The sequence below is a fragment of the Quercus lobata genome, chromosome 11 (genome assembly GCF_001633185.2).
Source record: "Quercus lobata isolate SW786 chromosome 11, ValleyOak3.0 Primary Assembly, whole genome shotgun sequence".
NCBI classification, from domain to species: Eukaryota; Viridiplantae; Streptophyta; class Magnoliopsida; order Fagales; family Fagaceae; genus Quercus; species Quercus lobata.
In genome coordinates, this window is record NC_044914.1 from 52,627,264 (window position 1) to 52,652,343 (window position 25,080).

At 33.7% G+C, this 25,080-nt stretch overlaps 2 protein-coding genes across 2 annotated transcripts; both read right to left on the bottom strand.

The window, feature by feature from the left end:
• Nucleotides 1-11,195: 11,195 nt before the first annotated feature.
• Nucleotides 11,196-15,278, bottom strand: LOC115968386 (F-box/LRR-repeat protein 10). Its single transcript, XM_031087774.1, has 4 exons — nucleotides 15,100-15,278; nucleotides 14,786-14,994; nucleotides 13,488-13,581; nucleotides 11,196-12,938 (listed from the first exon to the last, which is right to left on the bottom strand). The coding sequence occupies exons 1-4, from the start codon at nucleotides 15,262-15,264 to the stop codon at nucleotides 11,469-11,471; spliced, it is 1,938 nt and encodes a 645-aa protein (XP_030943634.1). The 5' UTR covers nucleotides 15,265-15,278; the 3' UTR covers nucleotides 11,196-11,468.
• A 3,256-nt stretch (nucleotides 15,279-18,534) lies between these two features.
• LOC115969137 (heterodimeric geranylgeranyl pyrophosphate synthase small subunit, chloroplastic) lies at nucleotides 18,535-21,321 on the bottom strand. Its single transcript, XM_031088706.1, has 2 exons — nucleotides 20,774-21,321; nucleotides 18,535-19,557 (listed from the first exon to the last, which is right to left on the bottom strand). The coding sequence occupies exons 1-2, from the start codon at nucleotides 21,146-21,148 to the stop codon at nucleotides 18,892-18,894; spliced, it is 1,041 nt and encodes a 346-aa protein (XP_030944566.1). The 5' UTR covers nucleotides 21,149-21,321; the 3' UTR covers nucleotides 18,535-18,891.
• Nucleotides 21,322-25,080: the final 3,759 nt, after the last annotated feature.

A 25,080-nucleotide genomic window follows, 5' to 3' on the forward strand; every position in this document is an offset into this window, starting at 1 on the left:
ATATTTTTTACTGAGATAGAACCCACAATTTAAACATGCAAATCTTGGCCACTTTATATAAACTAAGCACTAATCATTCAAACGAAGAGAATAAACAAAAACTTAAACTAATGCGTTTTGATTAGTATAAACATAAACATGCTAGTAATGATGACTATATGGTTCCATAACCAAAAGTGGTGTATCATTTGTTTGTTTATTCTTTCCAAAATCAGGCCACATTTCATTTTCAAGTCATATAAACAAAGCCAATAACCGTAGGTCCAAATTCATGGGTTGTGGGAAAACTAAAAAAAAAATTGTTAATCTAAATCATAAACTAAAACGATTAATAAATTTTAATCAATTACTAAATTAATATTTAAGAATCCTAAGGTCAAGAAAAACCAGACACGAGTAATCTGCTGACGTGCATAAGCGCACACATTATCCGCATCTAGAGGGGGAATAAACTACAAGTAATATATTTTTATATAAGATAGTAGAATTTAAAATCTATGGTGCCTTTTAAATAATAATTATTTTTTATTATCAAGTCAAAATATCAATTAATTTTTTGTGTAGGTAGGGTTCGAATCCTAACAACTTGCTTGGGATAAGGTAAAGGATTGATATGGAATGTAATGAAATGAAAATATTAATTTTAGAATATTAATTTTGTTCCTTTGTTTGAGAGTTTTGATGAATGAAATAAAAAATTCATTCTCTTGTTTGAAAATTTAAGTGGAAGGAAATGAAATTAGTAGGAGGGAATACTCATTTCTCTTAATTTTCTTAAAATCTCAAAATTTCATTCCCCCAAAAATTAGGAGGAATTGGAGGGAATAAAATTAGATTTAATAAATTTTTTTACTAAAACTCCTAAAATACTCCTATATATTCAACTAATTATTTAAAATAAAGGTATAATAATATTGTCATAAAATAATTTCATCCACTTCCTTTTATGTTACTGTCAAATAAGGTTACTTACTTTCCATTCCTTTATTTCAAAATATCCAAATAAAATTTCTTAATTTCATTTCATTCATCTCCCTAACTTAATTACATTCTTTTATGATCATTTAATTTCATTCCATTCAATTCCTTTATAAACTCCCAAACGAAAGCAAATCACTTGTTCAACGATAATAGATTTTACCATTTCCATTTGAACTAAGAAAACCACAAACTACAAGTAATATTAGAGATACCAAAAAAATTCCTTGTTCAAATAGCAAGATGCTAGTTTTATCATACACCAATTAAAATATATTATCTTAATCAATATAGAAAACCCGAGACTCCAATTCTCACCCACACTAAAAATCAATTAATATATAAAAAAATAGTTGACTTTTGTGTCATTGGACCCTGTTGCTAAAGTGCATGTGCATTAAACGTGATTACGTGGAAAACTCACGTGGAGGGCATGAATTGATCGAGGTCCTAAAGTGACCCTTGGAGGTTATGAAGAGCCAACTGAGTTTGAAAAAAAGGAAGGTAGTGAGTAGTGTAGATGAGTATGAGAAAAATTTGCCAGCTAAGCGGCGAGTGGTCGCCGCATGAAAAGCCGGTGGGAACTGGGAACAAGTAAATGTGCTGATCAGAGACTTCTATTTTAGTTCAGCTCTTCGTTCATCCCATGATAATGGAAAGAAAATATAATAAATGATCTTATCCAAAACAAAGCAATGCTCGGTGCCTGTTTTTTCTAGTCAAACTTTTGGAGGAAAAGGGGTTGCATGTGTAAACCTTGCCTACGTGAGTGAGTGGTGGATAAAGATAAATGAGTCATACACTGTCAGTTTGTCACCACGATATTATCTTTATGCTACATTTATAATATATTTTCTCAACAAAAAGAAAGTTTTTGATTTATAAAAAGAAGATAAAGTGCGTGTCAAAATTTCACCAAATAAAGAAAGGCCTTTTTCTAATTAGCCAACAAGTAGTTGTTTGGTAAAAAGTTATTGCCTTTTTTGAGCCACAAACCACGAGATGGTAAATTATAAAAGTTGGATAATTTTATATAATGTATGATTGTCAAAATTGCGATCTGAATTATAGAATTATACGATTTTATGATCCCATCTCATTAAAATATTTAGAATCGCACTAGGATTGTAAAAATGGTAGAATTGTACGTAGGATCATGTAGGATTGTAGGATCGTATAGGATCCTACCGATCTTACCAAAAACATAAATTTTTGGGTTTTTTTTATTATTATTTTTAAATTTTTTATGGGATAATTTTTTGGTTTTGATGAAACTTTGAGGGTTTTTATTTTTTTATGTTGTGATGGTATGACTTTTTATTTTATTTTTTAAAAATTATGTTAACTAAAGCAAATGTTTTCTAGTTTCTAGTTCACTTGTAATCAAAATGAAGGAATGTTTCATCATTTTTAAATGAAGAATTTGATGTTGGCTTTGCTACCTTTTAAGCTATAATGTTGTTAAATTTGTTTGATCAATATACTAATTTGTGTTCTAATATTACTAAAATATTTTTTTATATATAATTTTATTAGCTATGCTTGTATTTGTATATTGATTGATTGATTTTTTCTTAGCATGCTCTTTAATTGTTACTGAGTGGTATAACTTGATTAGTTGAGTGTGAAATTGTATCTTGATGTCTTTTGCAGCTCTAGTATACATTTCCAATGTATTTTTTTAAACAAAATAAATCAACAAAAATAACTTCTTTCAAAGTTTTAACACAACCAAAATATCAATAAGTCTAAAGCCGCAACAATTTTTACAAGATATTTCACAAGTCACAACTATCAAGATGACAAGATGTAAATGATAGATGATGAAATGTTGTTAGTGATTGACAATAATAAGAACTGGCAAAAATCTATCAACTCAACTGTTGTGGTAAAAAAATTATTGTATTTGTAGAATTATTCAAGTAAAAAAAATGAAACCAATGACGTCCCGTAGGCCATAGTACCTAAGACCATCCTTTATCACACCCAAAGAGATAACTTAGTGGTAAGAAAGCATTGTATGTAACTTATCGCACTTGCGAGTCTAGAAATTATGGGTTTGAGCACTAGCAAATCTCATTACTATCTGAGTTAACCATAGTTGGGAGCCACTTTTTTAGCCTTTTGATTTTTTTAAAGACCATCCTCTATAATGGGAAAAAGCCAAACTAGAAACTGAAACTTGTGCTGTCCCATAATATCTAAGACCAGATCTTCTATCATTGGTAAAACCTGGTCACCTGTAAGTGTTACACAGTCCATGTTAATGAATTGGACCAGTGATTTTGAAATGCTTACGAATAAAAGTGTGGAATCTATCACTTGTAGATTGCTGAGATCTCAATAGTTACCTAGCTATAAATTAAGTTATTATTCTGATCTAACTAATTAATGGGTGAGTGTCATTTTAATTAGTGATGTGCCAACACTATCCATTAAATAAAATCAAAACTCCTTCTCTGCTTCTTCCAATATATGAAACTGGTACAAAGAAAAAAGCAATTTTAAACTATGAATATTAATATGGTGCTTTTGAGCTGAGATGAGAATCTTATCAAGTGGGAAATGGTTCGTTTTGTCACTCAAATCTACATGAATTAGTTTAAACTGAATCCCTGTGCTAAGACGAAATCATAAAAGCCCTTGTATGTTGTTCGTTGCTTTTGCCTTTTGGGAGTCTGAAAAAGAAAGAAAGGAGTAGGGATTAAAAAATATGAAGAAGCTTTTTCTACGTACGTATAAGGTTTTTATTGCTTGCATGAACAGATTGCACTCAGTTAGACCTTTCTAATTGCATTCTTCCATCGAGATTGTAACCAATATATACCTTCCTAAGATAATTCACCTATCAGAAACCGAGTACAACATTACTATATAAAAATAAAAAAAGAGGCATAAGCATATATATATATATATATATATATATATATATCCTCAGATTACCCTTTTGCTTTTTGTAAAATACTTATAATTAAGGTCTCATCCTTCCTACTTCCTATGTTAAGCGGAAAGCCACCTTCTCTGTGATTGGTTTGATATGTTTTACTTTTATTAACCTATTTTGCTTAAAAAAATAAGTTGGACAAGATTACATTTATATTTAAAAAATGATTTAAAATAAAAAGCACATAAACAAAATAAATTGAGAAAAGAGAACAAAACTTGTAAATAGTTCCATAGGTTTAATTAGTTGGACCTTAGGTTTCTCATTTGAATTCAATCGTATAGTTGTATATTGACCAATATAACAAAAAAGTGTTATTTTTAAAGTATAATTAAATTTAATTATATTGTTCACTAGTCAATAAAATTACACGTTTGAATTTAATTAGGAAATATAAGTTACATCACTTGAGAAATAGTATATAGAAGTTTTGCTTGGAAAAAAAAGATGGAAAAGAATGGCATTGTGTTTTTATGTCCTATAAGGATAGCTTTTTAATGGCTAATCTCCATGCATTATGGAGTAATGCTTGTATATATATATTATATATATATATATATTGAGGTTTTATTATATTTATTTATTTTTAAAGATAGTTTCAACCTATAATGTTCAATTTTGATAATTGTCTTTTATCATTAAGCCAAGATACCAATTGATTTTTGGTTTAGGTGGAGATTAAACCTCGCATACTTTAATAGCACAAGGCAAAGAAGTACGAAATTATATGGTTATACTCTTAATTCTTACCGTGAATTATCTGCAACATTATTTTGTTTTAAGGATCTCATAAATGGATGCTCCATTTCTTGTCACTAACTAGTCATTCAACAACAATTGTCATGACCACCGTACACCCTTGGTGTGTTGGTCATTTCATAAGTAAAAGTGCTTATAGGGTATGGGGGGCAAGGGTTGGAGTTCAAGTCTTTAGGATGGAGTTTCACACACATATACACTTAGATTAACCTAGAGTAGAATTTCTATCTTGTATCAAAACAACAATTGTCATGACACTGGCATTTATTTTATTCAGCATTAAAAAATAGATGAGAAATGAAATGAAACAAAACATCTTAAGTTTTTTTTCCATTTTATTTAATCAATGGCCATAAATGGAAATTTTGAACATGTCCTCAAGTTAAGAGGTTGCAATGATAGGTATGTTCATTGAATCTAGACAGTTTTGGTCCATTGAATGTGGACATATTGCCTATTGTCCTGAACGATATTTTCATAGTATATAGTATGATCTATTAATTTTTTTAAACAAGTCTCTATTAAATAAGTCATATGATGTTATAATAAAAAAAAAACCTGTGTGCGGGCTTTGTTCCACATCGCCTAGTTTGCTTGGTGTGCATGGGTATATCAATAGCTCCGTGACTCTAACTGCCGCTAGTAGTTTTGGAGTTGGCGTGTTGTTGTATGTTTGTGTGTTATCAAAAAAAAAGAAAAAGAAAAAAAGTCATATGATTTTTGAACGATTTTTGGTCCATTGAATGTGGACATATTGCCTATTGTCCTGAACGATATTTTCATAGTATATAGTATGATCTATTAATTTTTTTAAACAATTCTCATCTCTATCAAATAAGTCATATGATGTTTCTCAAAAAAAAATAAGTCATATGATGTTATCAAAAAAAAAAAAAAAAACCTGTGTGCGGGCTTTGTCCCACATCGCCTAGTTTACTTGGTGTGCGTGGTATATCAACAACTCTGCGACTCTATAGCCACTAGCAGTTTTGGAGTTGGGGTGTTGTTGTATGTTTGTGTGTTATCAAAAAAAAAAAAAAAAAAAAAAAAAAGTCATATGACTTTTGAAAAAACAAAATATAAGTCATATGACAAAAAAAATATTGATGGTTATTTGAGTTATTACTTAGTTGGTTGGAAGAATTTTCTAGATAATATTTGGTCATGATAGTAATTTGAAAATAAGCTAACGGGTTAAGTAAATTTTTCCTTTTGTGTTATTTTCTTTTGAGTGTGTAACAAAAATATATTTTGTGATTTATTGGAGTTCTTGAGTCAAGTTTCTAAATTCTTGTAAATAGCATCTTTTGATCTTATTTTCGCTTGTTTTAGTGTCTTTTTTTTTTTTTTTTTTTTTTGAGGGGAGAGAGATATAAAAGAGAAGCAAAAATATTTATTTACTCATATTTTTAATAGAAGTGGGGTTACGGAAGACAAATAGAACTTACTTCAGGTAGGTAAAGTAACATTTTTCAAACCACAAGTATGCAAAGTGATTTTAGATCAAATTACATGTGGATTTACTGTAATTACCCAATTAATTATCCTTTATTTGTGTTTTTCTAAGCAAAAACACACATGCACATATACATATATACGTACTCAAACACTTATAATAAAATTAAAAAAAGAAAGAAAGTAAAATGGGCAGTATTACGTGGGACCAGGGGTAAAAAGAAAAAAGGTAATTAGGTAAACAAAATTAAAAAAGGGTTGCTTTACAAATAAACAATAATAAATAAAAATAAAGGAAAAAGAAAAGAAAAGAGCCACATTCAAAGGAATCCCTTTTAGAAAATTTCCTAGTAAAAAATTACTGAGTTTTTAATATAGGTTGGTACCATTGACAAATTTTCTTGACAAATGCTTATATAATTATAATTGGTATTGAGATAGTGCTTTGAGTCAAATCACAAATGCCAATACCTATCTCATTTCTTTAATCTAAATTGCATAGATCCTACCAGTTGCAGTTTTTAACTCTTATATTTAGGAACCAAAATATGCTATGGCGATCTTACTCCATATCCCACAGAGAAGACAAAGCAAGCGCATGAATTTTTTGGCTCAACAAAAGAAATAAGGGGAAAAAATTGTCCAACTTGGTTTGCAATACCTTGTACTCTCTGCCGACAAATTTGGAACCATTTTCTTATAGAGCATTGAGACCAAATATAGACTATGTAGTAGTTATCATATTTTAAGTATATTCTTTTGTGCCATCATAAAAATACCCAACCATCCATATTAAAGTTTAGTAGATCAATGCTTTCCATGAGCCCATGTGACTTGGTGAAAGAAGTGACTCACTCTAAGCTCATTTGTAAATCATGATAATTTAATATACATGATACTCTTACTTTCCAAGTTTTGGGATTGACTTCTCAAAGAATTATCCTATTTTTATCCGCATTTCCTCATTTAAATAGTCAACAGAAATCATACCAAACATACAATACCCCATCTTTAGTTTCTCCCTATCCCAAATAAGAACTAAAATAGAAGGATAATGCCCTTGATTATGCTGATTATGCTCTTATTGTTAAGGATAATGCCTTTGATTATGCTTATTATACTCCTATTGTTAATGATTGCAGTAACCTCATGAATCAACTCCTCTCTTTGAAAATTCAAAACTGCTTTAGTGAAGCCAATACTTGTACTAATGCTCTGATAAAAAAAGCAATAAACTTCTAGGACTTTTGTATTTTAGACTCTCCGTCTGTTTAGATGTCTCATCTTTTGCTTCATTACATTTCTGGTCTGTATTGTAATTGTATTTGCAATGATTACAGCTCCTGTGGATGCTCCTTAGTTTTCGTTAGTATAATTCCCTATTACCTTAAAAAAAAAAATGTATGAAAAAGATAGCGTTAGGTAAGTAGGAAATAGAAAAGGATGGTATGAATGAGGACGAATTGGAATATTATCAAAATCTAATATACAAAGTTACAAACTACATAATGAGACAATGACTCATAAAATATTTTTCTCATTATAAAACAAGTTTATTCGGTCGTTCCTTTAGATCATTTTGTATGCCAATATCAAACATGTCATGCTCAAATGTTCTCCAAGCATATGGATTGAAAGATTCTCGAACCGTGGAAAAATGGATCAATCCAAAACCCGATCCATGAAAAACGGGTCAATACAGAGTTGTGATAAAGTCATTTAACTTGAATGGTTTTAAATTGTATTAAATTTTGTATAAGAACACCTACTAAAAGGCATGTTTTTATATATGCATAATTGTTAGCATTGTACTACATATATGATATTGAAATTTCAGAAAAAAAATGATATTGAGATTTATATATTTATATAATGCATATCGGTATGCTCATGTATCGTACATATATTGTATAAATTGTATTGGAACACTATATTGGTGTGTACCATATGATTAAGAAAGAAATGGATTTATTTTAAACTAATATAATGTTGGAAAAATAGCATGGAGTGAATAAGAAATTGATGTTTTCTATATTCACTTGAGGATGTTATTATAAGTGGTGAAAATCCTTGAGTCCCACATTGGAAATGATAGAGAACATGAGTTTGGGCTGGATATTGGGTTGGGCTTTAGGCATGTGTGGACTAGGCCTACTTATCCAATTAATAATAATATTTTATTATTTTATTTTTGAGAAAGTAAGTCTGTATATAACAATTATCTCTGAAACAGTATTTTAGTTTTAAATTACGTATAGTTTCATTGTCCCTCATTCATGAAAAAAGAACTTTTTCTGAGAAAACTCTCCCAGTGAGATTTTTGTTCATTCATTTTGTGTCAAAGAGAGAGAAAGAGGCATTGAGTAGTTTGTAGAGCACGACCTTGAGTGCTTCATCTTCGTGTTGTTTGATCATTTTATCCTGGGAGGCAGACGTTCACGAGTCTCAAAGCACCACAGTGAAAGTGTGAGGGGCGAAATCTGCTTTAAGGAGATTGTGTAAAACACAAGACTTGATCTCAATTGTTCATCCTTTCACGCATTGTTCATCCTTTCAAGCATCTGGTCTGTGAGTCTTCAATTATTTGCAGATTTCTTATTATTTATATTCAGTATTTGTTTATTACTTTTGCCTATTATATCTATTTTGTGTTATTAATTAATTTTAGATATGTGTTTTGTTCCTTTTGCTTTATCACATCAGTAAATTGTTAAAATATATCTAACATATAATAACATAACATTGGATTGGATTTTCCCATAAAACATTGGATTGGATTTTCTTGAACCCAACAACAAAAGAATATAGATTTTTTTAAAAATTATGTTTTATAAGAATGGTAAACAATCAAATTTTGATGTATATTCCTAAATTCAAACAGAGTGACAATCACAGTGCATCTAAAATTAAACACAATTAGTATATGTTTGGATCCGGACGAAAAGCCAGTGTCTGTGTCTGGCGTTTCCCTTTTTTTTTTTTTTTTTTGATGCACGCGGATTACACTGTTCACGTACTATTCACGAAACCCACAATCACTTTATTCAAAAAAATATTAAAAATGGGTCCCACGGTACTATTTTACACATTTAAAAATTATTTTACTACAGTATTTTTAGTTTTTAGCAAAATAAGTTGTATCTAAATGGACCCTTATTTGATTATTTTTCAAGATTGTAAATTTCTTACCTATTTTTATTTTTTTGTCAAATTAGTCATTTAATAAGTCATTCATAATTCAGTTATTTGTGGGATGATATTGTGTGGAAGTGACACTTGTGTGTTTGTTTTAATTAAATTTTCAAATGGCAGATTAGACTCCTTTGTGTTTATGTTGTTTTATTTTGGTGGAAAAATACAGGTCGACCTACTTGATCTACCTCTTGATTGACCTGACAAGCTTCTAGCCTATTTAAAATGACTTCACTTGAATAGAGATACCAAAATGACTTCACCCTAACCTAGACCTCTCTCATGTCCTACTCCTAGGTGAGTGAGTTTTCACACTCCCAAGACGGGACAAGTTACCGATAATGGCCCGTTTTTTGACATTGCTTCAGAACGACCGACCCAAGGTCGGCCCACTCATACTCGGTCTAATTTCGGGCCCACATTAAATTACTGATCAGAATGTAGTACAGAATTCATCGGCCTTTTCTCAGTACATCATGTGCCTTGATGGTTGTAAACTTGTACTGCAAATAGAGCCAATGTAATTATGTAAATCAGTTTGATGAGTCAGGCTTATGTTGGTGACTGTCATATATTAGGTGAACAATGAATGAAGCAATCTTATTTTAGGGTCCCATAGAGTATTCTAAGTATTTGTAGGACCAAACATAGTCTAACTTGTAGAACCAAACAAAGTGAAACAACTACCATGCTGAATTCTTTTCCTTAACCAAAATAAAAAAATAGATTAATGATATGTACACAACATTTTCACAACAAATCATAGGAGTTAAGTAGTTATTGATTCTAATTTGAGCTCACTATTAACTTCACTTTTTTATTTACCGGTAACAGCTTGCTACTTATAATTTGTTGTCAAAATATTGTGGATGAAACATTACTCCTAAAAAAATAAAAATTCAGAGATGGGGATATGGGGGAGACCCAATCTCCATGTGCCCCTGTTTAAATTTAACCCTTGTTTGAGTTATAATGGAATTGGATAACAAAATTTATGATAACCTAGTGGATAAGATTACCTATAATAATGAAATACATACATGACAAAGGTACTTCTGATGCTGTGTGTTTCCTAACTTGTCCATGAGTCCAGCATTTTCAATTCAATCATTCATAATTTTACATCATTATAGATGGTGAACTATTATTGGCATTTTGTATTAAACAAAACCCTCCGGGATATTCTAGTGATCATTGACATCACGTGAAAAGCTAGGCAACACTACTATTGGGTCCACCCTGAGGCAAAAGATAAGCAAAACAATGTTTTACCCAGAATATTATGAAGAAAAGAGAATCCACAATTATTCTCTCCTAGTGAGGTGATGGATTAGCAACAAAAGTTGGTGGGGACAAGATGTCAAGAATCATGGATCATTCGGCATATTCTGATTTCTGATAAACATGCTTCTTGGACTTTAAGCTCGTTAACAAAGTTCATCAGCCAACATTATTATCAACCTGAAAAGTTTTCATGAAATCAGTATCCTTGGGACTTGGGAGAAGAATGAAATGGTCAAATGGGTGATTTGCTTGATTTTTGTAAGTAGCATCAACAAAATTCTCCGCCCCTTCAAATTTCCAATTGTCACAGTTTCTTTTTCTGTTGTTTTTGGACAAACCCAATTGACATAGATTAATCATAAACCACGTGCATTTGGACTTTGGATTAGTTCTTTTGCTGAAAACCTAGCAAAAACTGTAACCAAGAAGTTTTAAAAAGTTGAACATAAAAAAAAAAAAAAAAAGAATACGTAAGCTTCACCTAACCCTTTCCGTGACAACTTTCCCAATATTAATGCAGGGTTTGAATTCATGCCCAGAATTTTGAACTGTAGGTCAAACAATTAACAAAATAAAATTTGAATTTCTGTACAAATAATTTTTATTTCATCATATATGTTTGATACATTCCCAAAATCATCAAGGATATACAATTTCTTTCCATCTTACACTAAGAAATTCAGAAAGAACCATTTCCCGAGAACACTGCTTGATGTAGTCAGAGTCAGGAAATCAAAATTTCTAAACTCTAACCACAAGTTCATGATAAATTATTTACATCTGTACATATGAACACTTGCTAAAGATGATATCTGAAGCATGTATGAATATAGACAGAAATATCTTATCTTGCATATTACTCCACTACTTCCGCATTATTTTCAGCATCTCCCATCTCTTCATCATCATGGTCAATCTCACCTTCTAGAAGCCACTGCTCGAGTTCATCATATGCCTCGTCATAGTTATGCACCTCATCATAGTCATGCACGTATGCACTATCTGAGCAATCCCATTGATCAGCCCTCAGCTCGTCACCACGGTATTGCACATGCAGAAATGGTCTACTCCTAGCTAAAGCATCTACCAAATCTCTATTCACGCTTCCTGTAACTCCCAACCATCTCAACCTCGGAAAGTATGGCTTCTTTAACCAACGGAATGAAAGTGCTGTGATACCACCACATCCATATAGATCCAACAACCTTAAGCTACTGCCGTGCCATCTTTCCTTATCAATCTGCATAGAGGCTAACGCCATGACAGCAGTGTCACCTATGTGTTGGCAATTCCGCATTCGGAGCTCAAAGAGTGGAACCCGGCTTTTTGCCAGTAACAGAACTGCATTATCAGAAAGATTAGGATTCTCTGATAGGTCCAATTCTCGCAACACCATCTTACAAGGACCATCAAATAAAGCAGAAATGCATTTATCCGTAAGTCTCTTGCAACCTCTAACAGACAATGTAACAAGTGAACCTATAAGCCCCTCTCTTGAGTATAACAATCCCATATCACTTACATCAGAACCATCCAACAGTAAAACCTTCAATTTAGGAAGAGTACTGATGGCTCGAAGTGCTCCATCCCCAAGGTTTTTGCAATTTCGTAGGTCGAGAACTCTTAGATCCTTGTTGGATACCAAATTTATGACTGCATGATTGGTTAGAAGATTACAAAATCTCAGGCTAACATGTGTTAATGTAAGGGAAGTTGCAGAGATGTCGTGAAAAACCAGATCAGTTAACTGTGTCCCCTGAGATACCCTAAGCTGGTATAATCTAGAGCATGAATGCAACATTGTTTTGAAACCTGTGTCTGTAACACGGCAAAAGCCACTGAGATATATGCTCTCCATGTTTGCACATTTATCAGCCATCAAGAGGATTCCAAGATCATTTACTCGTCTAAAATAGGTAATACAGAAGTCCTGGCGACGGACCAATGAGAGATGTTTCAATTTCCCGTACTGATTCATTTGTTGAAGACCAGCGTTTGTTAAGTCAAATGTGAGTACTGGTTCAATGAGGGGTGCATCACGAAGATCCAAATGGGTTAAGGAGGTGAGGCCTTTAGATATCATACCAACCATGGCATCAGTTATATAGTCTACTGATAGGCACAATTTCTGAATGCCTGATAATATAGATGGACGGATACAATTTGGTGACTGAGGGGTTCCCAAATTTGGGCTCAGCATCTCAGTCACTGTTACTGAAGAAATGTAGCCAATCTCAAGAGAAGTGAGTTTTTCAGAAGCCAAGGCCCAAACTCGAGCAAAATTATGATGAAGAAATAACGAAACATCAAACATCAGGACCAGTGCCTACCAAAAAGATTGCACAACATATCAGATGATATGCAAAAAAAAAACAATTATAACATGACACAGAACATACATGCATGAATTGTAAAACTTTGGAATAATAGAAGAGGATTCTTTCATTTAGCTCAAAAACCCAAACAGGGTCCACAGCAGCATATGGCATTTTCTTAAATTTGCTGAAATACATGTTGATCTGAGCTATAATTTAATCATTAACTCTCTCTCTCTCTCTCTCTCTCTCTCTCATTCAAACCTCAGACCTCCATAACAAAATGACTAACATGCTTGCCAACAATTGGGATACCTGATGTTGTTCACCATCTCACTACTTTTCTTTCTTTATAGAGATACTTCAAACTATTACTCATATCATGCTAGCATCTTTGGGAAGAATATTGCATTTGATTCTTTTCTTTTCTCCAATGACTAATCTTTATCAACCACAGGTATCTAATAAAAATGTAACTCATATTAGACTTATTAATTTTAGTTTTGATTTTAGTCATCAATTAATTTTCTTTATCAATCACTCTTGCAGTTAAGCCTTACTTCTAGTTGAGTGCAACCACTTAGCAACTCCTCCAATTCAGAAATATGAACTGACCGCCCTCTTTTTCCAGCCACAGAACCCAAGCAGAGAGACCTGAACAAAAGTCAAACACCAAAATCTAATAGCCCCACAACTAACTAACAGATAAAATATCAAAACCATGCCATTGCAAAATCAAACCATTAACATTATTGTCTTTTAGCAAGGTGCATCATAGCTTAAATTAACAAACAAATATCAAAACCACAACATTGCAAAATCAAAACATTAACATTATTGTCTTTTAGCCATGTGCATTATAGCTTAAATCAACAAGGAGAAAATATACAATTGATCCCTAAATTTTGGGTCAGGTTCTATTTAAGTCAATGAAATTTGTAAAATATCTTTTTTAGTCCTAAAAAAGTTAATAAACTTACCATGTTAGTCATTCCATAGCCTTGCCATTATAACAGAGCAGCAAATGACTTTGTCGAATTTTCCCATCTAAGGCTACAGAATTACTAATTCGGTGAGGACTAAAATTAACATTATTGTCTCTTAGCATTATTGTGCACTATAGCTTAAATTAACAAACTGATATAAAGTGGGTTCCAGTTAGCTAAACTAGTAATGTCTCTGATAGTTGAAAAAGAGACTGAGATGTTGAAACTCTCTCCAAAAAAAAAAAAAAAAAAAAAAACAGATATCAAAACCACACCATACCAAAATCAAAACATTAAAATTTGTTGTCTTTTAGCAATGTGCATCAATATCTTAAATTAACAAGGTGAAAATATACGATTGATATCTAAATTCTGGGTCAGGTTCAATTTTAGTCCATGAAATTTGAAAAAAAGGATATTTTTTAGTCCAAAAAAAAATTTATAATCTTACCAAGTTAGTCATTCCAATATTCCATAGCCTTGCAATTACTAATATTGTGAGGACTAAAAAGGGTCTTTTTCAAATGGATCCGATTAACAAGCACCAAAGTACATTGATTAAGGTTGACTTATTTATTGCAATCAATTGGTTTTTTTTTTTTTTTTTTTTTGGGAATCGAGCACCCGTTAACAAATGGACCGTTTCAAATTCAAGAGACTAGTCCTTCACATTACGCCGCCGCATTGTTGAATTATGCAATGTAAGCAAAAATTATAACACAACATGGCTAATTTTGTGAAGACTAAAAACAGAAAACTTGTCAAATTTCACATAAATTGTTACCAATCAAACAAATAACACTAATATTGACTTTTTGCTATCAATGAACGTACATATTACATAGCTTAAATCAATGACAGCGAAACCGAACCTGAGATCGGGGCACCGAGTGCCGATCTCGGAGAGCAATTTGCCGTTGAAATCGGCGCAATTGTAGAGACAAAGCTCGCGCAGCGAAGGGCAAAGCAAGATCTCGATGGCCGAATCGTTGAGCCGATCGCAATCGACCTTCAAGCTCGTCAAATGGGGGTTTTGTCGCAACAACAAAGGCCGCAGCAAATCCACTGAAACCGCAATATCCTATTAAAAAAGAAAAGGTAAATTTTTGAAAATAAAAAAGGAAACTTTGAATGAGAGAGAGAGAGAGAGAGAGAGAGAGAGAGAGTTAGTTATTTAGTTAGTTACGAGGAGGTGGAAGGTGGGGAGGAAGGAGAGGATGTGAGAGGCGGAGGAGCGGAAGGTTGTGCAGGTGGAAGCGGCGGAGCGGACGGAGGAGACGTCGAGCTTGGTCATGATGGTGGCGATGAGCGCCGGCGGTAGTGAATCAAGGCTCCTCGGTTCTGTCGTCATTTTTTTTTTTTTTTTTTTTTAAAAAAATGTCAATCTGAGGATTCAGAGATTGGGTGTGAGGTGGGAACTGGGAAGAAGAGTTTAACGTGTAAGGAATATGTAGTTCTGAAAGTTTTTTTTTTTGGTTCTCTTTACCACGTGGCGGAGTTTAATTGGTTATCACGCGTGGTCGGGAAGAGTAGTTTGGTTTGATGGAGTGGAAACTGGTGCTAACCCGAACATGTTTTTAGTTGAAGTAGTTGACACATTTTATTTATTATAATTTTTTTTAAATAAATGAGATATTCATAATTGAGATCTGGGTTTTTTTTTTTTTTTTGGATAGAACAGATCTGGCATTCAAAGGTGATCATCCTTATTGGTAGGCTTATTGGTGTAAAACATGACATTATTTCTATGGACAATGAGTGGAATTATTTAATCCAAGATTGGAATATATATATATATATATATATATAAATAAAGTGATCATCATCTTTTATATTATGTCCACGTTCTTTTATATTATATGCAAAGATATAGATATTTGAGGTAAAAGTGTGGATATTGTGTGAAACATTTCACGATAAGAATGTGAAACAATAATTAGCTTATAAAAGTGATATTCATCTAATCAAATTTGTCACCTTACAAATTATTATTAAAAAAAAAAAAGTGTCTTAGCAATTAACATTGTGTTTTTGAAAAAATAAAATAAAATTGTGTTAATACTTAGTAATGTTGTCAATTATATTACAAAAAGCTTATAAAATGATGTGGTAATTGTATTACAAAAAGCTTATAAAATGATGTGGTAATTTAAGTGATCGGTAACTATGTCCATGTACAAGAAAAGATTTAATTAAGAGAAAAAAAGGTAAAAAAAATTAGAACAAAAATATCAAAAGCTAATTCAAGGCTTTGGGCTATTCACACACATGAAATTGTCTATAAGCGTTTGTTGAAAGCATCAAAACTTACCCAAAAAAAAAAAAAAAAAGTCGATACAAATAAATTTCTAAAAAAGAAGAATATATAAATAAAATGTTTATTTATTTATTTTATATAGAAAACTTTGCACATCAATTTATTATTTAATGCAACAAAATGTGTAATATACATACCATTACCTTTTCCCCCTCTCCCAAAAGCAAAAAGGGAAATTGCTGAGAGATGACAACCACAAGGGCCCAAGGGGCAAACCATTTGGTTTTGGGCCTTTTTCTTTTATTTTCTTTTCTTTAAATAAACTTCATACAACAAGTTGGTTAAGAGAGGCCTGAGTTCTGTTTGGATGTTGAGCCTAATTTAATCCTACCCAATGAGGGGATTTAGTTTAAATGCATAACAAACATTGCTTCAGTTCCTCCATGGTCCTAGCAGGCTAGCACCAAAAAGTAAAACAAATCCTTAAGGTCCATTGGGACATTGAAAAAGTGCAACTCATTGTTTTCTTGTGCTATTCAATGCATTGACTCAATTTGAGCCTGCTCAGATGGAATGAATTGACATAAATATGTGCTGGAAGCTATTGATATACATAGGAGGCTCCTACGTAAGATTGACCGCAATCTAGTTCTTGCAGTAAAGTGGGTTTGACTTACCTCCAATATATTTTTAAAATGAATCTTTTTATTTTATTTTAATGAGAGACTGCTACATCACCAACTAACTAAACAGAATGTGGAGATTAAAACCTACTACTAGTATAGCTATTGGTGTGATATAGCTATTGTTGTGTGCATAAACTATTGAACTGAAGGAAAAGTCAAAATGCTACGGATACTGACAATATGGTTGGGTAATTAATACATATTAATATGTTGTTTCTCTAGCATGCTTTGAATGTAATGTTTGAAAAAATTTGTTGCAATCCAATTTGAACAGGATATATGCATGCACCATTCAATAAGTTGGGTAAGAAAATAGACTAATCGAACTATTAAAAGAAAGCAACAACTCTCATATTGCCCCTTCTCCCCCCACAACACACAAAAGTACTCAATAATTTCTCTATTCTTAAATTGCATGTTTTCTCATACTCGTTACTCTTATTTGTATCCATTCACGGTACATTTTGACTGATGAGCCCACACCAAATGAAATGGTGAACTCAACAGCTCAATTTGGACTAACAAAAAAGAAAGTGAAGAAAGTATGAGAGGTCACATGCAACAACCACAATAACAAAGATATTGATATAAATCTAGGTTGGCATTCGTTTCGGACCATTCTCATCCTTAGGTATTGATGTGCAAAACCTGAAATTACCAGTAAAAAATCCATTATTAACTTGCACCATCAACCCTAAAACCTCTATCAACAGAGGTGCCACACTCTCACCATATTTCTCAAACCCATCCAATTCCTTCATGGCCTTGACCCTAAGCTCCTCTACCACCTCAAGTGCCTTCTCAACCCCATATACACGCACATAACTCTTCCCCTTTTTCCTTGTCTCTTCATTTTCCTCATTTTCCCTCTTTTTTCTCTTCCAAAACATCATCCACAACCTGATAGAATACCCCAACAGCTCTGCCATACCTTCTCAATCTCTGAAGCTCATCATCTTCAGCACCGGCTAGTAGTCCTCCACACACTGAAATTGTCTATTAAGTGTTTGTTGAATGCATCAAAAATTACCCAAAAAAAAAAAAAAGAGTCGATACAAATAAATTTCTAAAAAAGAAGAACATATAAATAAAATGTTTATTTATTTATTTTATATAGAAAACTTTGCACATCAATTTATTATTTAAATGCATAAACAAACATTGCTTCAGTTCCTTCATGGTTCTAGCAGGCTAGCACCAAAAAGTAAAACAAATCCTTAAGGTCCATCGGTACATAGAAAAAATACAGCCCATTGTTTTCTTGTGCTATTCAATGCCACAGGCTCAATTTGAGCCTGCTCAGAAGGAATGAATTGACATGGATATGTGCTGGAAGCTATTTATATGCTTAGGAGGCTCTTTTGTATTTGTTAATGTTAGATCTGATTAGGAAAGCTATTGCTGTGTGCATGAACTATTGAACTGAAGGAAAAGTCAAAATGCTATGGATACTGAAAATATGGTTGGGTAATAAATACATACGAATAAGCTGATCCTCTAACATGCTTACTTTGAATGTAATGTGTGAACAAATTTGTTGCAATCCAATTTGACCAGGCTATATGCATGCACCATTCAATAAGTAGGGTAAGAAAATAGACTAATCGAACTTCTAAAAGAAAGCAACAGCTCTCTCTCTCTCCCCCACAACACACAAAAGTATATCAAGAATTTCTCGTCTTAAATTGCATGTTTTCTCATATTCATTACTCTTGTTTGTATCCATTCACAGTACATTTTGATTTTTGACTGGTGAACTCATATTCTAAAACAACAGCTCAATTTGGACTAAATAAAAAGAAGTGCAGAAAGTATGAGAGGTCATATGCAACAACCACAATAACAAGAAGCAAACCTTAGTCCTAACATTTTGGGATCAGCTGCTGAGAGGCCACATATCAACAATAATTCAGAACTAGATATTGATACAAATGTTGGAGTCCTCGTCTAAATCTAGGTCTGCATTCGTTTCGGACCATTCTCATCCTTAGGTATTGATGTGCAAAACCCAAAATTACCAGTAACAAATACATTATTAACTTGCACTATCAACACTAAAACCTCTATCAACAGCATAATCTACAAAGCTATACAGAGGTGCCACACTCTCACCATATTTCTCAAACCCATCCAATTCCTTCTTGGCCTTGGCCCTAAGCTCCTCTGCCACCTCAAGTGCTTTCTCAACCCCATATACACCCACATAACTCTTCCCCTTCTTCATTGTCTCTTCATTTTCCTCATTTTCCCTCTTTCTCTCTTCCAAAACATCATCCACAACCTGATATAATACCCCAACAGCTCTGCCATACCTCCTCAATCTCTGAAGCTCATCATCTTCAGCACCAGCTAGTAGTCCCCCACACACTGCAGAGCACTCACCCATTTCCCCAAACTTCTTTTCCTGCACAAATTCAACAGAATTGGGCTCGCCCTCAAGGTCAAGAAACTGCCCAGCAGCCATGCCAGTTGATCCTACAGCACGTGCTATCTCTGTAATCACGCGGAGGAGACGAGTCTCAGGCACAAGGTCAGAAGGTGTGTGGGAGACAATGTGGCGAAAGCCAAGGGGGAAGAGTGCATCACCGGCAAGGATAGCCATGTCAACACCATAGATTTTGTGATTTGAGGGCTGGCCTCGGCGTGATGAGTCATCATCCATGCAGGGCAGGTCATCGTGTATCAACGAAGCTGCATGAACCTGTTTAGAACCCAGAGTATTGAATTAAAAGTTTGTTTAAAAGGATAAGTTTACAGTTATATTTGGGCGGGGTGGGGCGGGGGGGGGGAAGGAATAGCTATGCAAACTTTAATTTGAACATTGATTCACTAAGTACAGAGGTAGCACTAACAACCATTAAAAGCAGTGAAAAAAACTGCAAGCATCAACAGATGTGGCTAAAATTCAAGTATTCAACAAAGAGAGCTAGAAGAATTCAGCTACAAAGACTTATATGGCACTATTTCGTTGCTTTTAAATAACAAAGACTTTCAGATTGAACTCTAGAGTCACTCACTCCAAAATCTAATGGAAAAACTTTCCAGTAGTAGGGAGGATTTCCAATTCTGAACAAAATCTGATTCTTTAACCAAACACAGGGAAAGGTTAGTTTGGTAAAGTTTTTCCATTTTGTTAGGCCAATCTTGCCTATGCCAAATAGGCCAGCATAAAACTGGGTATACCACAATTACAAAATTGCTCAATCAAAATCAGCTTCCATCCAAATTACACCTAACAAGCTTGTTTTCGGCCTTTTGGCCAAACCTTGCTTTTTGGAAAACCAAAAAGACTACTAAAGAACCTAACTTTCAGACTGTTCCAATCCAATCCTAGCAAACAAACATCCAATCCAACTCATGCAGTTATATTCACATTTTGATGAAACATTTTCAAAGTACTTTCTTTCTTTCAAAAAAAAAAAAAAAAACTTTTATATATACCACCTTGGTGTGTCAATTGGACTTCTTATTGAATAATTTGCAACAAACCAAACGTTATCTCAGTAATTTCCATTAAAGACAACTAAATTTAATCAAAGTAACTTGTACATTGTATGGGTTCTGGTTAGCTAAACTGATAAAGTCTCTTGTAACAAGAGAAAGAATCCATTGGTGTCTTCACTTAATGATGGTAAAAAGCAATTCAAAATTATTGACTTGTTGCACGTCATGGTAATTAAATCCATTATTTTTAACAGAACCGATACTAATTAATCATTCAAATCAAAATTCCAATGATCCAATAGTCAAATTAGTAAAAATCCAATTGCAAATTCAGCTCAAAAAACCAAAAAAGAGAAGCAAAAGCCCAAATGATCCAATGGTAATATAAGCAAAAACCCAAAAATCCAATTGCAAATTCTGCTCAAAAGCCAAAAAACAAAAAGAAAAAGAAGCAAAAGTGAATTGAAGGTCACCATTTCGAGTGCACAGGCAGTGGGGAAAGCAGCAAGGCGATTGCCACCAAAGAGTTCACAGGCAGCAACACACATGACAGGTGGGGCACGCTTGGCAGCTTTGGCAAGAACAGAGTAACGCATGGCCTCATAGATCTTATCTGGGTATTGTACAGGAATAGCTTCGTCTAGCTTCTTGTTTATCTCTCCAATCAAGGTTGTCCAGTACGTTTTCAAATCGAACTGGGTCGATAAAGATGGAGTTGACGAAAATGAAGAAGCTGAGCATCGAATTGGTGATGATGGTTTTGGTGTCTGTTTAAGAATTGTGGTTGTAGGTGTCTTTCTTGGGAGTAAGAGATGTGGTGGGGATGGTAGTAGAATAGAGAAAACCATTGTTTTTGTTTTTGTTTCTGTTGCTGTTTCTCTTTTTTTTTTTTTAATCAACTGTTGCTGTTTCTCTATTTTTTGTTTGTGTTGTGTAATATAGGAGTTGGAACAGTGGAGGCTTTTTTCTGGTGCTTTTCGACAATGTGAAATAGTAGAAGGAAAGAGAGATAATGTGATTATGGAGTGTACTGTGAATAGTGGTATAATAAGTCCTACACTAGATAAGCATAGGAGGATGTCAAATAGTGCTGCACATAATTAATGACATAACTAGTCTCTAAGCACGTGCATGACAAATAGTGCTGTACATAATTAATGACATAATTAGTCTCTAAGCACGCGCTCATGTGTATGCTCAGAGGCTCTTCTATTTTTTGGACAATAATTAATTTAGAGCATTTATTATAATTTGGAATTACTATATTTTTCAATCGCAAAAAAAATCTAGGGGTGTGATGAAAAATTATTTCACCACACATAATACTCATCACATCCTTAGTTTTTTTTTGTGATTAGAAAATGTAGTAATCCCAAATTATGATAAATGCTTTAAATTAATCCTTATCCAAAAAATAGAAGAGCCTTTGAACACGCGCTGAGGTTAGTCTATAAAAAAAAAGTTTGAAATGCCTAAAAAACACCAAAAAAAAAAAAAAATAGTATTATGTTTTGTTTTTTTAAATGAGAACGCCTCTCAGGGCTCTCACCAAATTTTTTTAATCCTAAAAGGTGGCCACTTAGTCCTAAAATTTATCCATTAAGTACGCATCCATAACAAAAGTTTCAAATGCCTAAAGAAGCAAATAATAAAATAAATAAAAAATAAAAAGTTTTAAATTTTTTTATGGGAAAGGCTTGCACGCGAGCAATATTATCTTTTAATTTTAAAAATGAATTTCTTGTAAAAAATGAAAAGAAGTTGTAGTGAAAGGCACAAAATTGTTAGGGATAATTAATTTCATATGGAAAAGGTGTGATTGAGAAAAATAAAGTTAAACGGTAGAAGTTTCAATTAATAATGATATGCACATTACCATTCCAAAAAACAGTAATTTCTTTTACAAAAAGTTCTTAAACAGCTAATTTCTACCACTTTATATGAGCCTTGAGTCATACAATATGTTTCTAAAGTCTTTCACTCGAATTCATCTATTATATCCAGTATGCAATCCAACAAAATTGTTGATATGTGACCCTAAAAAAGAGACCAAAAAAAAAAAAAGGAGTAAGAATTAAAAATAAGAAAAACAACAAACATTAAATAGGAGGCAACATTGGTATTGCACCATTGTTACTTCATAATTAAGTAAGATATTCAATCTCATTAACCATTGCAGTCCTATATAGTTTTTTTTTTTTTTTTTAAAACTGTCTTACTAAGAATAAATTTCCAAACTTGATAATATTTAAAATAACACAGTCCTAACAAAGACTAAATATCAAAACTTGATAACATAATGTGAATGCTTTTGTTAAAGTAACATACCAATATTCAAATAAAACCAATTGTGAATTGTGAAATCCTCATCAAAAGACAGGCTGCCAATAGCTGTGATAAAGAAGTCCTTTGCTTTTGTAAATAGAGTTTATCCTTCTTGAATTTCGATGACGGTGTATTGTATTGGACTCCAATGACAATGCAAACTCACTCACAACCTGTTCATAAAAATTAAATTCAAATTCAAATCATCTATTCATTTGTGGACGTGTTCAATAGTTGACAAATGCGTAACATCAATGGGCAAATGCAACATCCTCAAATTTATATGAATAAAAATATTTAACATAAATTCATATAAGAAAGAGCCTAATTTAAAACATAAAATCATAAATAATATAGTTTCTAATTTTTAAAGAAATGTTTCCATACAGCAATAAGTAGTAAATAACATATGTATATGTGGGGCCAGAGAACTTGTGACCTCGGCCCACTTTGCGTTAGGGCCTAAGGCCCGAGCCGAGGAGGGACATAGCTAAGGACATACAGTGAAAGTCCAAATGGCCTAGAGATATAGCCGATGATGATTCTGTCCTCGGCATCCCAAAGCACTCCTGAAAGAAAGGGCAAGTACGGTATATGAACAGTTTAAGGAAAAGCTGAACACCTCCACATTGATGGATAAAGGACCCCTGGACAATATAGCGACAAAGGACAAAGGAAAGACTGCCATTACTGCAATTAAATACTCTGCGCCTAACAGAGCAATGTTTTGCAGTTTTTACAACCACCTCCAACCACTTTGGGTATGGGCTGATGGGACAAGTATCAGCCCTGGAAAGCTGAACCTACACATGGGCGTTGGAGGAAGGGTAAAGGCTAGTATAAAAAGGAAAGAGAAGCAATTCATAAAAGGGAGGGGGGGGACACATCGTCTCCCAAGCCATTGAATCCTAAAAAAGGAGAATAATAAGAACATGAAGCTCCTCGGATGAGGTCTAAGGACCGAAGCCGCTCAAGCCATGCCGAGAGAAAAGTCTTATTAGATACGCTAAGTTCATCTCTGTGCGTCCACTATGAACACCATGGCTAACCACTGTCCGGTGACTAAGGCCTAGCCTTTCAGTCCATACTCTACAAATTTTATTGTTTGAGCCTTAAACGTGCAAACCCAATATTAGTTTGGGGTCGTTACAAATTGAATCCTTACAATTGGCGTTGTCTGTGGGAAAGGCTTGTGCGTTGGCATAGGCGGTGGATCAAGCTCCTGTCAGACAAGGGTCTGCGAAAGCCCCTCCATCACTTCCAGCAGCCCACTGTTATTGTCCTAATATAAAGTTCCACTAGGGGCTATGCTGCGAAGCACCGGTGGCGCGGGCAGTTCTAGGGGCTTCCAACATCAAATCAACGCCTCACACCTTGGCCGAGGGGCTAGTCCCCGAAACTTAAAGAAAATATAAGTTTTGGACAGAACCAAGGTATTGCATGGTCCTCGGATTCAAACCTATGGGGAAACCAACTACTTAAAGAAAAATCTAAGTTTTGGACAGAATCAAGGTATTGCATGGTCCTCGGACTCAAACCTATGGGGAAACCAACTACTTAAAGAAAACCTAAGTTTTGGACAGAACCAAGGTATTGCATGGTCTTCAGACTCAAATTTATGGGGAAACCAACTACTTAAAGAAAACCTAAGTTTTGGACAGAATCAAGGTATTGCATGGTCCTCAGACTCAAATCTATGGAGAAACCAACTACTTAAAGAAAATCTAAGTTTTGGACAGAACCAAGGTATTGCATGGTCCACGGACTCAAACCTATGGGGAAACCAACTACTTAAAGAAAATCTAAGTTTTGGACAGAACCAAGGTATTGCATGGTCCACGGACTCAAACCTATGGGGAAACCAACTACTTAAAGAAAATCTAAGTTTTGGACAGAACCAAGATATTGCATGGTCCTCGGACTCAAACCTTTGGGGAAACCAACTACTTAAAGAAAATCTAAGTTTTGGACAGAACCAAGGTATTGCATGGTCCTCGGACTCAAACCTATGGGGAAACCAATTACTTAAAGAAAATCTAAGTTTTGGACAGAATCAAGGTATTGCATGGTCCTCGGACTCAAATCTATGGGGAAACCAATTACTTAAAGAAAATTTAAATTTTGGACAGAACCAAGGTATTGCATGGTCCTTGGACTCAAACATATAGGGAAACCAACTACTTAAAGAAAATCTAAGTTTTGGACAGAACTAAGGTATTGCATGGTCCTCAGACTCAAACCTATGAGGAAATTAGTCTTTAGAAAATGGATTAAGCCCTAGACGGAATGGAAATCCTGCCCTGTCCTTGGATCCCCAGCTCTAAGGAAACTAATGCAAACGAGTGTTTAGGCCCGGTACAGTCATACCTCAATCCTTGGACCGGATGCCAAAAATGGTTAAGGCTATGAACGTTGTCAAGAACATGGCAAAGCACCCTAGTACTCGGCGACCTTC

Bases quoted from the DNA above. Each gene is read 5' to 3' on its own strand.
- LOC115968386 (XM_031087774.1), bottom strand. From the start codon at position 15,264: ATGACGACAGAACCGAGGAGCCTTGATTCACTACCGCCGGCGCTCATC. The intron at 13,582-14,785 runs GTTCGGTTTCGC...ACTTTTGTTCAG, and splicing joins ACTCGGTGCCCCGATCTCAG to GTCTCTCTGCTTGGGTTCTG. The intron at 12,939-13,487 runs GTAAGGCTTAAC...TCTTTTTGGTAG, and splicing joins GTGGTTGCACTCAACTAGAA to GCACTGGTCCTGATGTTTGA.
- LOC115969137 (XM_031088706.1), bottom strand. From the start codon at position 21,148: ATGGTTTTCTCTATTCTACTACCATCCCCACCACATCTCTTACTCCCA. The intron at 19,558-20,773 runs GTGACCTTCAAT...GGTTCTAAACAG, and splicing joins CTGCCTGTGCACTCGAAATG to GTTCATGCAGCTTCGTTGAT.